The sequence below is a fragment of the Rattus norvegicus genome, chromosome 2 (assembly GCF_021556685.1).
Source record: "Rattus norvegicus strain SHRSP/BbbUtx chromosome 2, alternate assembly SHRSP_T2T, whole genome shotgun sequence".
NCBI lineage: Eukaryota > Metazoa > Chordata > Mammalia > Rodentia > Muridae > Rattus > Rattus norvegicus.
In genome coordinates, this window is record NC_141535.1 from 197,916,587 (window position 1) to 197,935,259 (window position 18,673).

An 18,673-nucleotide genomic window follows, 5' to 3' on the forward strand; every position below is an offset into this window, starting at 1 on the left:
TCTGAAACCCTCTTCTGAGCTCTGGGCACGAACCAGGCCCACATGCAGTTCACCTACAAAACTGCAGGTAAAACACTCACACAGAAAAATGTAACTCTAAACATTTTTGTTGTTGTTTGTTTGTTTTCAACACAGGGTTCCTCCTTGTAGCCCTAGCTGACCTGGAACTCGCCCTGCAGGCCAGGCTGGCCTCAAACTCACAGAGATTCACCAGCCTCTGTCTCCTGAATGCACCATCACCACCTGGCTTCTAAAAAATAACTTTTAAGGCAAAAAAATAAGGTTATTAAAAAGAATATTTTTATTTTCAATGCTTATTTCTACTTTTTTTTTCCCAGTTTCTCTCTTTTCTCCAGGTATGATAGATAAATTCTTACTAGAAATTTAGGCCCTACAAACATCTTAAAGAGGCAGCAAAAACACAACCTCCACCATACATGGGGATTAAATGAGATGCTTATTTTCAATAGCCACATTCCATCAGTAATTTGCAAGTTAAGTATGAATAACCAATTGTATAATATAAAATTAAAATGCAATATTCCAGTTCTTTGCATGTAACAGGTTTTGCCATAAAACACAAATCGTTATCAGCACAGGATTAAGCGGTGAAGATCTCTGCATATAAACATGAAGAATGTCAAGCATCCAAAACACCCCTCAAAAATAGAAACTAAAACGACATGCCTCACAAGTGCTCTGACAGGCTGCCGTGTGCTGATGCTATCTTCTGGACACTACCCTAAGCGTTCTGAGTGAGTTATGTCACTTTGTGTTATGAAACAGGAGGAATCGTCCCTACTTACATATGTGAATATATGTAATCCATATGGTTAAGTGACTTGGTTTCAACACCAGTAGGTGGAGGTGGAAACTGAATTTGGTTTTGTCTGAATCCAAACGCAGTATCATTATGGATTACAGTGGCACCTCCCAACGTCTGTGACATCACAACACATACTGGAGAGGATTTTAATGGAAGAGATTTTTTTTACAAGATTATGCTATGAAAATGGAATGTAATATATTACAGGTTATCAAACATTGGAATGGTATAACCCTTAGAAGTGATTTTTCTCTTCGAATTATCAAATTGAAGAAGTTTGCCGAGAAAAATCACACCCAAACTGTCCAAATACTACTTCAACTGCTGTGAAGTCTGAAGCTACACAATCCTCTCATAGCTAGGTGTGGTGCCACACACTTAGGATCCCACATGCTGGCAGGCTTAGGCAGGTTGAGAGTTCCAGATTAATGGAGTTACATACACAATAAGCCCGTCTCAAAACAAGACTTGAAATTTAAACACACAATTCCAAGCAGTACACCTATATACCCCTATACACACTACTTGGGAATACTTGCATGACACCATAACAAACTGTGGTTAAACAGAAATTTGACATAACAAGGTCTTCCCAATAATATCTAGAGGAAATTCAAACCAAGGGAGGAATTTTACTACTGACGCCTTCCTGAGAAATTAAGCCTATGCCAATGTACTCGTGTGAGTTTCTATGGTTACTTTAACCCATCACACTGATTATAACTACGTAACAGTTAATATTCACTGGATGTGTCTGCTTTATATTATTTCCACATTTACTCTTCTCAGCAATCCTAAAGGACCTCTACTTTCTAGACCTTCAAAGTAAAGAAAGTGAGGCAAATGGAAATGAGTTCCCTAAGTTATACCTAGTAAACAGGAGCTAGAACTCGAAGCCTTCTGACTTCAAAGCCCACGCGCTACATACCACATGAAATTACAGCCACATAAGAAGAAGACACAAACCAGCAGAGACAAGGGAGGTAGCTTTCAATGTAAACTAAATTGGACAGTCTCATCATAGTGCTGAAGGAAAATGGCTTACATGCAACCAAAAAAAGGGGAAGGGGATAACTGGACTATCATATAGGGTCATTTTTTATATATCACATAGGTAAATTTTACTTAAAGAAACATCATTTTTAAAAGTCCTTAGAATTATTAATTTTATGTGTCTGGATGGCTAATCTGCATGTGGGTTCACGTACATGCCTACAGATAGATGGTTGTGAGCCATGTGGGTACTGAGAACCTAATGCAAGTGTCCTCTTTAAGAACAGCAAGTGCCCATGACTGTGGAGACTTGTCCCCAGCCCTATGAAAGATCGTTTTAACTTTGCATATTTATCATGACACAGCTCAGGTAAGGCCAGCTGTTCTGCAACCTACTTCAACTTACTGGTTTAATTTGTGCAAAATATGGTGATAAAAAATTCTGAGAGAGGAAAAAAAGTTTCATGGTGTGGTACACACCTATAATCTCAGCTACAGGAACTCACGAATTTTGAGGCCAAGATTGTCTCAAAACAAAACAAAAAAACTTAAAAAAAAAAAGCTGGTAAATATTAAAAACAAATATTTCAGTATTTTGACTTTTACTTAAACTTTTCAAATTCTGTTGGCTATCGTGCATTTAATGTTTTTTTTTAATTAAAGGAACTACAGACCCTGAATAAAGATTTTTCCTGATACTTGGATAGTTCTGCTTGTCCAAGTTTTTCTGATGGTCGATATAGATCAAATCCCAGAACATGAGAATGCATCTCTGATGTCACAATTATTACAAAAAATGTTAATGTCACTGGTGTGCTGATGGATGATGGTGCAACCCCAGCACTGGGGAAGCTGACTGCAGGAGGATGGAGAATGGAAGGCTAACCTAGGCTGCAGAGTGACATTGTCTCAAAACACAGAAATGAGGGCAGGGGAGAAAACCAAGTGCTGTGTTTCATACCAGACTCTGAAAGGTCCCCACGAACCGACATTCAGCATGAGCCGGATTACACTGGTTGGTTAGTAGTAAACACTTAAGCCCCTGCTAAGTTCTCCCATAGAAGATACCTGTTCTACAGGCACTAGCAGTCGAGAGCTAGGATTTGAATCGGTATCTTCTGGAAGCTCAAACTCCACTTCCTATCTTTTTATTTATATTCAAGCTGCTGCCCAGAGCTTCCAAAATATATGAATAAGCAGTCAGCCCATCTTAAAGCACAAAGTCAGTCTGAGATTATGGAGTTGTGTCCATCCTCTGGGGCTTTACAAAGTGAATCAGTACTTTACAGTCGACCTTTTGGAACGGCATTTATCTAAAAAGTTCTGCTGCTTACAGAACCCGTGACTCCTAATTATTCTCATCTAACAGATTCCTCAAATATATGAATAATGATTACAGCTGGATTTACTGGTAAACTAATACCAGAGAAGTTTATATGATTTACTGGGCCTATCAAAGCTTAAACCTAAATTATTCTGACTAAAACACGTTTGACTAGATATAAGGTGTAAGGCAACACGCTGTTTGTAGTCTGAAAGCCAATACTTTTACTTTTTAGTGGGGAAAAACCCACTAAAAATCACCTCCTCCCAAATGTATCACGATTACAATCTTTACAATAAAAATAGCCCAGTCCATATGTTATCCTATACTATTCCCGATACACATGGTCCCACTGTTATTCACTGTCTTCTATCAAACCTCAAAACGGCATTCTTTCAATTTTCCCAGCTTACACATCCCTATCCCTTTAATAAAAACAGGAGTTACAGAACTTCAAGAGAATTAAACAAAGATAAGAAAAGTTGAAAAAGTATAGGCGGCCTCTGCACCCAAGTTCTTTTCTTTTACATCTAAGAACCTGTCATTTATTTCACCCGCCTCCTGGGCGTTCCTGGACAATCCACTTACTAACAGTACAAAAAAGACTTGCGAGCAGGTTCTTTATGTGGCCTCTCTGTCCTAGCTTTACTATTTAATCATTCAATCCTTCCAGCTTTATCCTGACATCAAGTATCAAACTCACGCAAACCCTAGATAGATCCACCAGACGCCATACACTATCTTCTTCAACACGTTCTAGTTCAATGTGAAACCTCCTCAATATCGGTCCCTCCCTTTAGGAGCCTTTCCTGGATTCCCAACATAGTCTCAGGGCTCCAAACTCCCCAACTCTGCTAAACACCATCCAAGCTGGGTTACACCCTCTCCAACCTGAAATCCCCACGCCTTCCGGGGCCTCAATCACCAAGCCCAGCACCCGCCCCATGTCGAGTCCCTCCCTGTCCCTTTGGGGTCCTTTCCGCCGGCCTGGCCAGACCCCTATCAGCTCAAGCTGCTCCCAGGCCCGGCTCTCCGGCCCCAGCACTCCAGCTCCGCCCCCAGCCCCTCACCGAGCAGCAGCAGCTTCACTTCTTTGGCCGCTTTCTCTCCGTCCTCCCGCAAGTTGCGGTCGATCATCTTACTCCGCTCCACCGCCGCCTTGTCCTCGGCGCTCAACGTGCAGCCCATGACGGCGGCCGGAGAGGGGACCGGGCCCTGGCTCACTCACACACCGCGGGAACCGCGACACACCGGCTGAGACGCGTCTTCTGCTGGGCGGTGGCCTTCTCCGTCAGCTCCCCTAGCGCCCGGAAGAACCGGATAGCTGCTGTTTACGACACTTCCGGCGACGCCCAGCGGCCGTTACAACTTAGAGCGCTGTGGCAGTGGGAGGCGGGGGAGGTACGGAAAGCGGAAGTTCCTGAGAACCTGGTTGTTCCTGTGAACCGCACCTCCCAGCTTTAATACCCTGTTACTTCTTGGGCTCCTGGACTTAGATTCCAAGTGTAGAAAAAGGGGAACTTCCAGCACATGTTGTGCTCTTGAGGACACAATGGAAGTTTAGCGGTGAGGATCAGATTCCCAAACGAACTCACAGCCCTCTGGGTAATCTCCCTCTCCATTAGGAAAAAAACAAAACAAAACCCTTTCCTTTTCATCTGTGATTGTGGAGCCGGGGTCTCTGCCCAAAGCCGTATGTTGGACACTTCAGCCAAAGTTCCCTCAGTCTGATCTTTGAGTTGCCCAGCCTGGGTTTTCATCCATTCCTCAGGCTATGCCCATTATGCCAAGTATATCTTTGGCCTTCTGCTACTGCTTATGAATTTCTGTAACCTGTACGTTTGCCTGGCACTATGTTGGCAAAGGATCACTTGATTGCTAGCAAGTAATAGAACGTTAAAATAGTAATTATTAGGACATGAAAATAGCTGTAGTTCATTTATAACATTTCCATGCTTCCCTTTCTCCCATAGAAACCGGTGGCTCTACATTGGGGACTTAGTTCCATACCCAGAAGAAATAAACCAGCGCATCCTTCTTTAATCTAACAAGAGATCCTATGTGATATCCACAGAAAAGAGGAAGTTTGGTAAAAGTCGCCTCTCTACTATCTCCTGAATATTTGTGAATCATAACCCTGTGAGAATATCCAGAAGTACCTTTACTGTCAAAAACCCCACAATGACTCTCACCACCCATTTTAGGAAGGAGCACTTTTTGCAGCTGTTGAAACTTTCCCCCGGAATTTAAAAACATTTCTCTAGTAGGAGGTAAACTTAAAATACAAATTCCTAACAGAAAGGTCTCTATAGTGAAAAATTAATTAATTAGAACCATTTAATTAGATTAACCTTGTCCAGGTCACCCACAATGCTTATCAATTCCAAGTCTAATAAGTCTCCCACTCATTTCCAAATGACCATTAAAAAGAAATAGTCTGCTCTTCCTTTCTGATTAGTACTGGGGGGGGGGGGGGCGTCAAACGGAAAGGGAAAACAACATTTATTGAGTACCAGATAGGCGCTTCCATGTCTCATCTCTTAATCCTCACAACAACCCTGTGAGGTAGGTAATATTGATCCCCATTGTCACTGATGAGGAAATAGGCATGGAGAACTTAAGTACCTTTCCCACATTCCACAGTAAGCACATCTGCCTAGGTTCAACGTCACGCCTTCTTTCTACCAGACCTCTAGAAGGCGCTGCTTGGAGACACCTGACAACAGAGAGTCTATAAAGTTTTTGGATGGCAGTCGCCTCAATACCAAGATGTTGGCAAAACTAACTGACTGGATTGTCTCACCCTGTTGCTTCCCCAACATGTGAGGGAGATTGTGTTTAGGAACAGCTTTTAAGAGCTAAGGATAGTATATTGAACATAACCAACCTGTCCCACTAACTAGAAAATTCCTGGAAGGTGGTCACAGCCAAAGTTGTGGAGAAAGTTCTCTTCATATTAAAGGAAAGTTTTGTTTCCCCTATGAGCTATCTGTTCCTTCAGCCAGGGGAAAATGACAACTTACTGGTTAACAGCAGCAAGATCTCAGCGTCAGGTTATTTCAATGTGAATTAGAGATATCCTTGCTCTTAAAATGTCCTTTTAATGTGAAGCAAGGATTGTAGAGCAAAGCTAAAAAAAAAAAAAAAAAAAAAAAAAGGCTGCCAAGCAATGTTTAACACACACACACACACACACACACACACACACACACACACACCCGTGTGTAAGTTTCCTGTTTCCACTGGGCTTACACTGCCATCTACTGGCAGTTTCTGGGTCTACTAGCTGATTGGTGGATTAATAGGATGTGAAAGTTTTTCTCTTAGGATATACTAGGAAGGAGATTTCTCAGCATGAGTTTTATCTCAGAAGAAAGGGAAATGGTTCTAAAGTCAGAAGGACTCTCATTTGCTGTGTGCTACTTTATAAAGGATTTCCTAAGTGTAATAGGCACTAGATTAGAAGAACACACAAATGATAGGAAGACAGAAACCTGGAAATGTACCTAAACCAAAATGGAAAAAGCTGTTTGCCCAGTTTTATTTACTAGATTATTTTCTTCACTAAAGAGTTTTGCTTACACTCCCCACACTGTCCACAACCTGCATGGAGTCTGTAGCTGCATGGATCACTTCAGTAAACTCAAAAGTCAGGACCATAGATATATTGTCCTTACTGTACAACTCTATCAGACCTAAATGCTCTACAAAATACAAATATCTGACCGAGTTAGACTGTGAAGTCCTTGAAGGCAGAGAGCACACATCATGTGTGTGCCCCGGGGGATGTTGGCATTCAGCTATTCATGTATTTAATAGAACCAAAGGAGTCAGGGTTGATATTAATATAACTTTTATCATAAAATTTATTTTTTTTCAAAGGGGAAACTACTCCACCCCATCCCACTTTCCCTCTTTCATGTTCAGTGAACCAGAGATTTGTTCAGATATAGACCACATCACCCTCTGGTCCTACTTTGGCCCGTTAGTATTCAGCTGAGGGAAATGGAATGGACAGGGCCCAGAGGGGAAGCCTGTCCAGCTTGCAATTAATCCCTCTCCATTGAAAGTACCATTGCTGATACTAACCAACATGGTTCCTATAGTCTTAATCAATGAACAGCAAAGCCCAATTCTCTGTTCTCTCTCTCTCCAACCTAGGGCTGCAGGTAGGAAACAGATTAAATCTTTGTCACAGAAGCTAATTTTGAGAGCAATGAATGAGAACAAGGAGGCATTTCGTGGACTATGGAGACCCCACCCTTCCCATGCCCAACCTGAGTCTCTTGTACCCGAGTGTCCAGGGGGCTGGAAGTGGGTCACTGCCATGAGGAGATAGATCAGGGAGGCCAGTCCTGGAAAGAAAAGATTGGCAGTATTATTGATCAGAGTAATTTACCTGGCCTTTCTGTATCCAGCCGCATTACCAATTCAAAGGCTAACACCCACCCTCAGCTCCCTGACCCTGAGTCATTCTAGTTACTCAAAAGACAGGGAGGAAAGGGGCATCCTGTCTCCGGCTCATCTCTGCTGAGGTCAGGACCCACTTGATTTCCTACAAGCAGGAAAGAGAAGGAGAGAGAGCTGCCGAGCTTTTCTGTCTTCTCTCCACTACCCTAATTGCAATTTTCCCTTGCTGCTGGCCAAATCCAGGAAAGAGTCCACCCCTACAGTTCCTCTCCTCACTTTAGACATTAACTTTCAGGAAGGGATCTATTAACTCATGGAAACACTTGACTAGTCGTGTCTTTTTTTTTTTTAACCTAGTTAGCAAATGAGAAGATGTGGGCCATTTTCTTACCTTGTCTCAGTATAAATATTAGTCTGGACTATGACACTGGAAAGAAGTAAACCTCAACGGTCCCCAGAATAACTGCTCCTAGCCTGCTGCTCCAATGCCTACCCAGAAGTTGCCCTGTCTCCTGAGGCACGAAGAGTTCACTGGTAGAAAGGCTTTCCCTCACCTTTGTCACCCTTTTCTCTCATCACCGTCTCACCATACCCAGGATCCCTCCCCCAATAGTCAAAGATCACAGCCAAGTCCAAGGCTTTTTGCCACATGTCCATCCCGTTGACTCTGGTCCTGACCCAGGAAACACCACACAAAAGCTAAGTCCAGAGACCCGAGTCCAAACCCCAGCCAGCTGGAAAAGCAATCCTTGAGATGATAAACCAGCCCCAAGCCTTATTCCCTCCTAGTGTCTGTCCATCATGACTCCAGCCTTGGTGAAGGGGCAGGACGGAGGTAGCTGTCCGACATGATGATGTCGCTGGTGAGTTGCTGCTCCAAGAACTCCGAGGTCTCCTCAGCAATCTGGCCTGGGATTCGAAAGTCAACAGCAGGCGGTGGCTCCCGCTTAGGGCTGGGTAGGGGCCGAGAAACCCAGTTCTCAGATGTACCCTGGAGAAACTGTAGGAAATTCTCCTCGATGGAGCCCTCGCGACTCGGCAGCCTCAGCTCCTCCTCTGGAGCTGCCTTGAAGAAACAGACAAACTGTTTGCTAAGCTCGCCCCGGATCTGACGGTTGAGACATCCATAGAAAAAAGGGTTGGAAGTGAAGCAAAAGTAGCCGATCCAGGTCACCACATTCTCCACCTGTCCTGTTGAAATGGGCTGAGCGCTCAGGGCAACATAGAGATGGAAAGAGAAGTAGGGTAACCAACAAAGCAAGAACTGTCCCCCGACAGCCAGGAGGACCACTGCTGCCTTCCCACCCCCAAACGTCCGGTGTGGGGTGGTCTGATGAGCCCCGGAGCTAGTGACCATAGTAGAGCGGCTACTGAGAGACTCAGAGCGTTGCCGGGGCGTCTCCATCCACGTGGGCAGCGGCCCATGTTGCATGGCAGCCACGCGAGCCACTCGAAACATGCTGCAGTAGACCACAAAGATCAGGATCAAGGGCAGCAAGAAGTAAAGAACAGCAAAGACCACCACAAAAAGCTGGCAGTAGGCACTATGGCTCCATTGGAGAGAACAGCCTGGGTTAACACTGGGAGCTCCTTCCTCCCAGTAGACCCTTCCCAACACTGGCACAGACGCCATGGCCAGGGCCTTTACCCACACGCCCACCAGCACAGAGGCCACCAGCCCTAGTGTCATGCGCACCTCGTAGCGCATGGGGTGGACCACATAATAGTAGCGCTCCACATTAATGGCAGACACCGAAAGGATGGCCAGGCTGACAAAGCAAACGCTCAGGAACAGGTAGAGGCGGCAGGCCACCTCCCCAAAGAGGGCGTGGTCAAAGAGGGCAGAGCTGGAGAGCATGGCCAGGGGCATGAGGGTCAGGGCAGCCAGCAGGTCCACCAGACAGAGATGGAAGACAAAAACAAACTTTCGGAGGGCGGGTGTCTTGGCAATAACAGCCATCACAGCAGCATTGCCCGCCACAGCAGTGAGATCCAACAGAAGCATGAAGAAGAGGGCCACAGATTCCGAAGCCACGTCCCTTAGTCCCAACTCTGGGACTCCGCTGGCCGTAGAGGGACCTGGGGTTTGAAGGGCCCTTCCCAAAGTGGATGAGTTTCCTGATGACTGGGGGATGGGTGAGGACTCCATGGGGCCGAAAAAGGACACCCAGGGCACTTCCTGTTACAGGCCCATCCCCCATCCTACTCCACAACCCTGGGATGTAAGCCCAGGTCCAGGCTTCCCAATTTTGTTGGGGGGCCTTCTGCTGGAGCCTGTAAGGCAGGCTTTTATCACCAGCCCTCCTAGTTGGGCTCCTATGTGGACAGGGTGCCAGGCCAGGCTGCTCCAAAGTCAGGAGCTCATGTCCAGTTTCTGTCAGAAGGTAGCCCCAGGGTCAGCCCGAGGGATGGGACTCAGCAGCCATGTCGGAGACTGATCCTCTCATGCTATGCAGTACTCCACCTTCCGAAAGGCCTCTCTTCCACTTTCTTTTCTAGTTCTTCATGCTTTTCTTCCCTTTTGAGGGCGATTCTGAATCCTCTGTCTCCCTTCTCCAGGGTCCTGCTTTGCTCTAGGACAGTGCTCTGGCTTTAGGGCTGATTTTGTGAACTTTCTGATTTTCTCATCAGAACGGGGAGTAGAAGGAACATGAGATTCAGCTTCTAGCTCCAGGTCTGGGTATTACTCACTCTGCAACTCTTCTGGACTCCAGTTTCCTCATGAAGGCATCTGCAGAAGGAAGGAACAACACCTATTTTGTAACTGTTTGTAGGGTCTGGTCTGGTTGCTTTAATAGTACCAATCACACGTAATAATGGTCTACACATGCCAGGCCCTGGCCTATGCACACCGTGTTCATCGGTCATCCTTATCCTCATCCTCACACAATCCTATGAGACGGGTGATATGATCCCCATGTCTCCACAGATAGACCTGCAGCCTAGAGAAGTCAGGGAGCACACCTGAGATCATACAGTCCAATGCGGTTTGGCTCCAGGGACAGTTCTTCTGCCTACTATGCTGTTGTGTGCAGGAGAGTACCCTCCACATCAACTAGAATTTAGTAGGCTTCCAGAGAGTTGTTGTTGAACTTGAACAGACCCTACTAATGTTGCTCATAAGCACCTGGAAAAGTCTACTGTACCTTAGTCCCTACGGACATCATCACTCCCAAAACGAAGGGCTGCCGGGTTCGGGACTGATGAGAGGTGCAGGGAAGACAGAAGGCAGAACCGTGAGCACTTCAGCTCATCCGTCCTGAACTCCCAAGGCCAGAGGACACATGCTTCGGAAAGCTGCCCTTCTCTACCTATGTTTTAGCTTCTCAGGGCTGCAGTGTCCTGGCTAGTGGAGGAATAGCAGCTTCTAACCTCCCACTCCCTGGCTTCCTCTGTAGCAGGTCACTGCAACCAACCAAGGATTGAGGATCCCAAAGCCCTCTTGGTTCTGAGCCCTTCCCAGGTCACAGAACAAAAGGTGAAGGTAAATGCCTATGTGAAAAGGGCGAAGGTGTTGGGGGGCAGGGAAGAGGACTCCCATTATAGAATGAGGTACATGTAAAGCAGAGAAAACCAGACTCAATCAGCACCTCCCGTACCTCCTGATCAAATGGCAGATCCTGTCTGATTTATGTGTCATCATCATCGCATTAACTTTGCACTTAATTGAAATAGATTGTCCCCACTGTAATCAACGTACTTTCATATGTACATGAAATAGTATATACTATATATTACACTGTATATTATACAGTATATAATATATACTGTTATTATATTAATATGTATGAATATATAGACATATATATTCCCCCCCATACAGTGTGCTGAGTTACACAGCTTAGAGACAAGCTACAGTGCCAAGTCTGATGGCTGTTCTGTAGACAACTTAAAAGTTTTTCTGGGCAAGGCCCTGGGTTCGGTCCCCAGCTCCGAAAAAAAGAAAAAAGAAAAAAAAAGAATCTAAAAAAAAAAAGTTTTTCTGGGCCATACTTTCTGCATCTGTGAAATGGGAGGATTTGACTAGAAGACCATCAGGCTTTCTGCAAATAACGTTTTAGTACTCTGTGAGCTCCTGGGCCGGAGAGCACCTGGTGGTGGCTCCACTTAGAAAAAGAAAATCTACCTCTTCTATAACTGCCGTGAAGAGAGCTGCACAGCCCACCAGGGCCCCACTCCTCTCAGTTACTTTATAATCACCATAGGTTTGGGGTGTTACCATAAAGCTTCCATTAATCCAACTTCTAACATGCCACACATACATCAGGTGTTCGGTGCAATTCTTGTGAGTTGAATCAGACTCAAATTGACTAATTGAATCCTGGCCCTAGAGTACAAACTCCTGAAATATTCAGTCAGTCATTGGTGTGCCAGCCAGGGGATTCTCTTCTGAGGAGGATAGCCCAAGCTCCTGGATTTGCGGCTTCCCTAACTTTGGACAACTGCCTAGAGACTTGCCTCTCTCTCCACGGAGATGTCAGATTCTCATAAGACAGTCTACCAGGGAAAATAAAATGTCTAAAAGAAATCCTAGAGGATGCATCTTTACCCTTTACTCCCTGCATCTACTCTACCTGGGAGTGGGGCCTAAAAGATGTGGTACCCAAAGAAGGAAGAATCCACTGTGTGTAAATGGATAGCAGGAGTCCAATCCAGCAATACGTAGCTACAATCCTGACTGAGAAAATCAGACATGGTTTTCCTGTGGACACATGGACACAGAGAGGTGCTATGCAGCCATGATGGGGCCTTGGGCAGGCAGGCACTAGGTATTTTTCTTTCTTATAGTTCCCTCCCCAGCCCCCACCCTCCAGTCTTGTCAGAAATTCTACAGTGACTTCAAATTCCAGGTTTGAATTACCTCGTGACAGATACACCAATGTAGTTGGCTACTTAGTACTCTCTCATTGATGGAGGCTATGGAGGGGAGGGCTGTGGTGTAATGGCTTCATAGGGGAAACCCAAGGAGTCTGACTCCACTCCCAGCTCATGTCATCATGCCTCAATAGACGCTCGCACCCTCCCACTGCTTCCTTCAATATCACCTCCTCATCTTCGAGACCTTCAAGCACCTGGAAGGCTTTGCCACTACAGGGTATGAGGTCTGGCCTCTGGCAGGGCCGTGGTCAAGGGAGAGGTCTCCTTCCTTCAGGATGTAGAATGTGCACACGTGCCTAGCCCAAGGCCACATAGGTGTTGTTGGGATTCTCGTGTACCTGTTTCTCACATCCAGAGCTTCTATGCCAAGGATCAGAGCCTGGCCTGCCTTCGGGCAGGAGCATGGGCCCCTTAGACCAGGGGAGATTGGCAGGGACCTTCACCACCTCTTCCTAGCAGAGCTGCCCACGCCCTGGACTTAGATGCCCATCACCCTGGAATGCCGAAGGGCCTGTTCCAGAGATGTGGGGACCTATCTCTATGACACTGGGCGAGGAAGACAGAGAATGCTGTCCATTGCAGGGTGTAGTTTCTCTGGCCAGCAGAAGATGATCAACCTCACATTTCTTAGGTTTAAAGATGCCCACATGCCAATACTACCTTTGGGACACCCAAGAGCCCATCCTGTGACAGAACTGCCCACCATAGGACAGGGTGGGCTGCCCCTTGGAATGCCACCCTTCTGTAAGCTGAGACAGCACTCACCACCAGGCCCTGGGTCTGCCCCACATCCCTGGCCTAGTCGGCAACTCCTACCTTTGCTGAGCAGCTCCCAGCTCCTCTGTGATAGCTCTTCTCAGCTGATGCCTCTCCAAGGCTGCTGAAGCCTGAACCACTGCAGTGAGCGGAGAGAGGCAGCCAGCAGAGCAGGATGCTCAGAGAGCTTCTGGGTCCTAGTGGCCTCCTGCTATCCACCAGCCCCTCAGAGTCACTTCTGGAGCAGACAGCTGGGTCTCAGGGTTCCCAGGCAGTGCATTCAGAAAGCCCAGGTCCTCATACTTCTCTCAGGATCCTGGACTGCATCCTAATGCTTCCAGGAGCCGGCTGATGGCAAGCAGGCAAGGGAAACCCTCCCAATGAGCCTGGTTAAAGAAAAAGCCCTGGGCACTTAGTAGCTGAGTTACCTTGGGCAAGTCATTTCCACTTGGCCGTTGTTTCTTACATGTTCAAGAGGATTAGGGGGTAGGAGATCCCCAAGTTTCCAACAGCTTTTTTGTTTATTGCCTGGTTCTGTACAATACCAGAACCAAGGTGCTTCTGGAGTAGACAGGTCAGTGCACAACCAGAACGTCAAGATTAGTCCTGGGCAAAGCTCAAGTCCCAGAAGCTGGTCCACGATTTGACCCCCTTAAGAAAGCAACACATTTGTATAGCCGAGGACTTAATGGGCAGCAGTGGGATTTGAAGAGTCAAAGGCCCTATCTCAACCCGGCAGTTGTCACTGCCCAAAACACATCACTATTATTTTATGTACTGTATGTTTATTTGGAACGAAGCTCTGGGGGCTTACGGAGACAGGGGAATCTAATATCTCCTGAATGACCTTCCAAACAGCCATACCTCTGCTCCCTGAAGGCAGAGTAGAAGCAAGATTCTCCGGAAGGCTCAGGTTGGTCTGCATTTGTAGGGCTGGACAGAGCTGGGAGTGTCACCGTCATGTGACAAACCTTTAGAAGGGAGCGAAGGAGTCTGGCCTCCTGCTAGCTATGAAGAACATTGTCAGTGGCTGATTTCAAGGATAGGTTCCTAAGGCAGCAGCCTAAAATTTCCACAGAGCATGGATGGACTCAGATTTTTCTCCTTTAAGTTTGTCCTGTGTATGGGTGTTCCGCCTGAGTATATATGTATGCACACTGCCTGTGAGCTGACCGTGGACGTCAGAAGAGGCTGTTGGGTCCCCTGAAACTGGAGTTATGCATGGAAGTGAGCAACCATGTGGTGCTGGGAACCAAACCTGGGTCCTCTGCAAGAGATACAAATGCTGAGCCAACTCTTCAGCTCCAAGGTATCCATTTTCTCCCTTCCTTCCTTCCTTCCTTCCTTCCTTCCTTCCTTCCTCCCTTCTTTCCTTCCTTCCTTTCTTTCTTTCTCTTTCTTCCTTTTTCTTTCTTCATTTAGGTGTTTCGAGACATGTTTTCTCTGCGTAACCATGGCTATCCTAACACTCATTTTGTAGACTAGGCCAGCCTTGAACTTACAGAGATCTACCTGCCTCTCTCTCAAGCGCTGGGATTAAAGGCATGGGCCACTACTACCTGGTTGGCATCTGTATTCTTGAGGTGAAGACATTGCTCCATCGCACTACATGCAGAGCCATGAGCCTGAACAGAGAATTTAGATCAGATCCAGAGCTGACACCACAGCCTTGTGGGGAGTGACCTGCGTATTCAACAACTTCTGGCTCCAAAAGGAAATTCTAGAATTGTTTACTAGATCCAGACAAAGAGCCATAAAACCAGTGACATAAAACCCAGGGAACTCAGAACAGGCTGGCTTCTTTAGGCCCGAAGCCAACAACCATGAGAACTGACTAGCCTACAGCTGGTGACTGACTCCAGCAGTCACCATCTCTGAATCCCTAATGAGTGGCAGACCTGGCATTCATCTTCGGTCCTCAGTCAGTGTTTAAAGCAGCACCTCTGGGGAAAAGAGGGCACAAGGTGATGTGACCTTCTCCAGATCAAATACAGCCAGAGCCAACCTCTGAACCTCAGCCAGTTTGACTATCAGGTGTTTGTCAGTCTTTCCGTCCCATGCCTCTCTGAGGTCCTCATGTGATACTCAAGACAACAGCACAAATTGATACAGGACCTAGAACCCCTCCAGGAACAGAGAGAGCAAGAGCAAGAGCGAGAGCGAGAGCAAGAGAGAGAGAGCAGACACCATGGTTCTAGCAGAAATACAGACAAAAAGCACTAGACTTGGGTGTGCTCTGCTGGTCAGAAGTAAGACCTCAGCGTCTGAGATGGTTGTGCATTAGTTTTTTCCATATATCCAAAAGTCAAATTCCTCACTCCCCAGTGTCTCTGACAGTGATACAAAGGCGAAGAGTCTGCTTCCCGGGGAGCTAGGACAGTTATCACAGCTGGCCAACAACCAGCTGGAGGGGGGCCAAGGGCAAGGTCAGGAGCCTTCTACTGAAAAGCTCTTGGGAAAAAGGTTTGAGGGAGATCTTGGGTTCTAGAGCAATTTCTCAGGTAACAGAAGCTGTCTTGGCTCAGGGAGGAGAGAAAAGATGCTGTGGGCAGAGGAGAAAGCTGCATGCCTAAGGCTGGAGCAACCCATACAAAATGCTAGCAACAGCAAGGGGTTGTGGTCACCTCTGTTTAGAGAGCTTGCAGAGTAGCTATGAACGTTACACCCCAGCCAATCCATTCGCTTATTTAGGGTTGGTCTGTTCGTTTTTATGAGTACACAGTCTTCATGCACGTCAGAAGAGGGCATCGGATCCCATTGCAGATGGTTGTGAGCCACCATGTGGTTGCTGGGAATTGAACTCAGGACCTCTGGAGGAGCAGCCAGTGCTCTTAACCGCTGAGCCATCTCTCCAGCCCTGTTTGTTTTGTATTTTGTTCTTGTTTGTCTTTTGAGAAAGTATCTGGCAATCTAACCTAGGCTAACCTTGTATGCGTGATCTTCCTGCCTCAGCCTTCTAGATGCTGAGATTACAGGCCAGAGGCACCATACCCAGGTCAATCCCACCAGCACACACCAGTGTACACACATGGGACCTCCGTCACAGGGTTGGGGGGAGGAAGACTCCCTCTCCTCAGTGCTATGCCTCCCCTTGATCCAGTGTACACACCTAGGACCTCCACCACAGACTTGAGGGAAGATCCCCTTCCTTAAAGTGCTATGTCTCTCTGTAGGGTCAGGTGGAGCCCTGAGAACTGGCTGTTCCTTCCCAAACTCCTCAGGAGCCCCATCTCATCTTTGCCCACCCCTGATGGGCCTTTTCCATTCATCCAGCCCCAGGATGAGGAAGCTGAGTAGGTGTGTCCTTTCTTCTGTGCATGTCAATGTTGAGTGGCTTTCTAGATGTTCCTCTCCCACCTCCCCCAAGTGCCTCCTCTGTTTAGTGTTAACCCTGTCTTCCTTCCCTGCCCCTCTACTTTCTCTCAAAGCCTGCTCTCCAGAAAGAACTTGATCAATCTGTTCAGACTGAGAGAATCTTCACGTGTTCTCTCTCTCTCTGCGGAATACTAACAATTTAACAGGAAACAAAGGGAAGAGGCAAAATGTTAGGACTATAGCAAGGACCAGAGGTGTCCCTCACATCTCATTATTATGTACAGGGGGCCCCGTTAAGCTGCCTATTCCCTCTTCTGGCCTCACCCCAGCACTCCAGCATATGTCCTTTCTGTACCCATCTCCAGCCGCTGAGAACCCCAACCATTCCACCCTGACACAGACACCCGAAGAGCAGGCTCTCAGCTGAGGCCTTTCCACTGTGGCTCAGGCCCTAGCTGCCCAGAGTCCCCGGAGAATCAGTACGGGGCACCTGCTCGGGAAGCATCCACCTCCCCTGCCCCCATCTGAGTGGGCTGGGCTGAGGGGCTGGAAGAAAGGCAGAGGTGAGAGCCCTTTCATTCCTTTTCCGCCCGCCCGCCTCCCCAAGTCTGGCCCACACCCCCTGCTAGGAGCCGAGATCCAACAGTATATTCAGCCTGCAGCTGCCACTGGTCATGTGAGCCCATTGCTAGGTTACAGGGACCCAAAAATAAATCCTTCCCAACCAGATTAGAAACTGGGAGCCTCGGATGAACCAGGCTCAAAAGAGTGGCAGAAACATCCACAGTGAATGAACAGGTCTGGCCATGCTGGCTGCTTCCCATCCAGCAGCTAGACTCAGCCCTGGACCCCCGAAGGGAAAAAAAAAAAAACGCAGACAGCTTCGGGTTCCCTAACAACACAAGACATCTTCAGGTTCCCTAACAACACAATAAAAGGTTTATAGGCTGAGTGGCCAACTCGGTGGCAATCAGGAACAGGCCAAGAGAGTCACGCTTATCTATGAGGAGCTCCCATCCGACACCCTCATCAGTGTCCCCACCCCCGCCCCGCCCCCAGGCCTCGCCCCATGCCAGAGCTTTGAGCGTCACTGACCATTTGCCTGGGGCCTGGGGGACCATGAGTACCAGGTGTTCTTTTCCAGCCAGGAAGCAGGCACAATGCTGGACTTTTCGGTACAGGCACTTTCCAACATCCCCAAGAGCGAAGCAGAGACTCGGAGGGGTTAAGTGGCTTTCTCCAAGCCGCATAGTTGAATTACTAGGATTCAGCATCACTCCCTATGGAAGAGGACAGGAAGCACAGTAGAGGAAAGGGGAGAGGGTCATTCAAAAGTCTCCCCTGAGGCCTGTCCAGTTGCCCCTACTTGCTATGAATCAGGATGTTGCCTCCACGTCTGCCAACTTCAAGGGAGATCACAGCTTATCCAGGACACACATCACACACAAGCCCCACCCGTGCCCCCTGCACCTGTCATCACAAGCTCTGGATCTTAGGCGGAGACCAACTCTGCCACTGAGGCCTGGGGAGCAAGCTGACAGAGTGAGGGTACCAGAGTTGAAGGAGTCCTGGGAGTTTGGGAGTCCAGCTCCAACCTTACAGGTGAATAGGCCCTGAGGGAAACATACTTGCCCCAGGCTGCACGGCTAGAGAAGGAAAGAGGGTCACTCAGACCCCAAGCTTCTAGGTTCTGTCGCCTCTCCCCTTTTTCTGGTCTATTCTTAAGCATGTGTAGGCTTGGCTCAGGGTAACCAGGAGTCCTTCCCAACACCCTGGCGCCCTTCTTCACTGCACAGGCCCTGGCTCCGCCATTTTATCTCCTGACATCCCATAGCACCATATCCCCACCCTTGCCTTCTGCTCCCAATAGCCCAAACTGCAGGCTCCAAATTACTCAATAAATATGCATCACACCCTTACCCCACAGGGATTGGGATACACAGACAAACCAGACCTTGCCTCTGGCTGCACAAAGGGCAGGTTATAAACCACAAGGGCAAGTCAGACTGCTGTGCAGAGCCAAAGAAAGGGAAGGGAGGGCGTATTCCATGAGGAAACCAAGGAGGGTTTAATGAGGTGGCATGAGCTCTAAAGGAGGGATAGGGTTTGGTTTGATTTTTTTCTAAAAATTGAAAACTTTCCTGGTTGAACTGTAGCTCTGGCTCAGTTGG

General features: G+C 47.4%; 2 protein-coding genes and 1 long non-coding RNA gene across 4 annotated transcripts in view; 1 reads left to right on the plus strand and 2 right to left on the minus strand.

Annotated features, from left to right (window-relative positions):
• Gnai3 (G protein subunit alpha i3) overlaps window positions 1-4,414 on the minus strand; it is a 37,973-nt gene extending 33,559 nt beyond the window's left edge. Inside the window, exon 1 of the mRNA NM_013106.2 lies at window positions 4,214-4,414. Within this exon, the coding sequence (NP_037238.1) occupies window positions 4,214-4,331 (118 nt within the window). The 5' untranslated portion in view covers window positions 4,332-4,414. The remainder of the gene's footprint in view (window positions 1-4,213) is intronic.
• Window positions 4,415-4,550: 136 nt separating this feature from the next.
• Window positions 4,551-6,124, plus strand: LOC134485670 (uncharacterized). The gene is made up of 2 exons (XR_015676780.1): window positions 4,551-4,709; window positions 5,117-6,124. It is a non-coding gene; the product is annotated as an uncharacterized LOC134485670 (long non-coding RNA).
• An 855-nt stretch (window positions 6,125-6,979) lies between these two features.
• Gpr61 (G protein-coupled receptor 61) lies at window positions 6,980-13,330 on the minus strand. 2 transcript variants are annotated; one of them, XR_015664013.1, is made up of 3 exons: window positions 13,248-13,330; window positions 8,108-10,284; window positions 6,980-7,498 (listed from the first exon to the last, which is right to left on the minus strand). XR_015664013.1 is itself a non-coding variant. In NM_001107715.2 (2 exon segments), a coding segment is annotated over 1 exon segment (1,350 nt). In that variant the 5' UTR covers window positions 9,703-10,284; window positions 13,248-13,310; the 3' UTR covers window positions 6,980-8,352.
• Window positions 13,331-18,673: the final 5,343 nt, after the last annotated feature.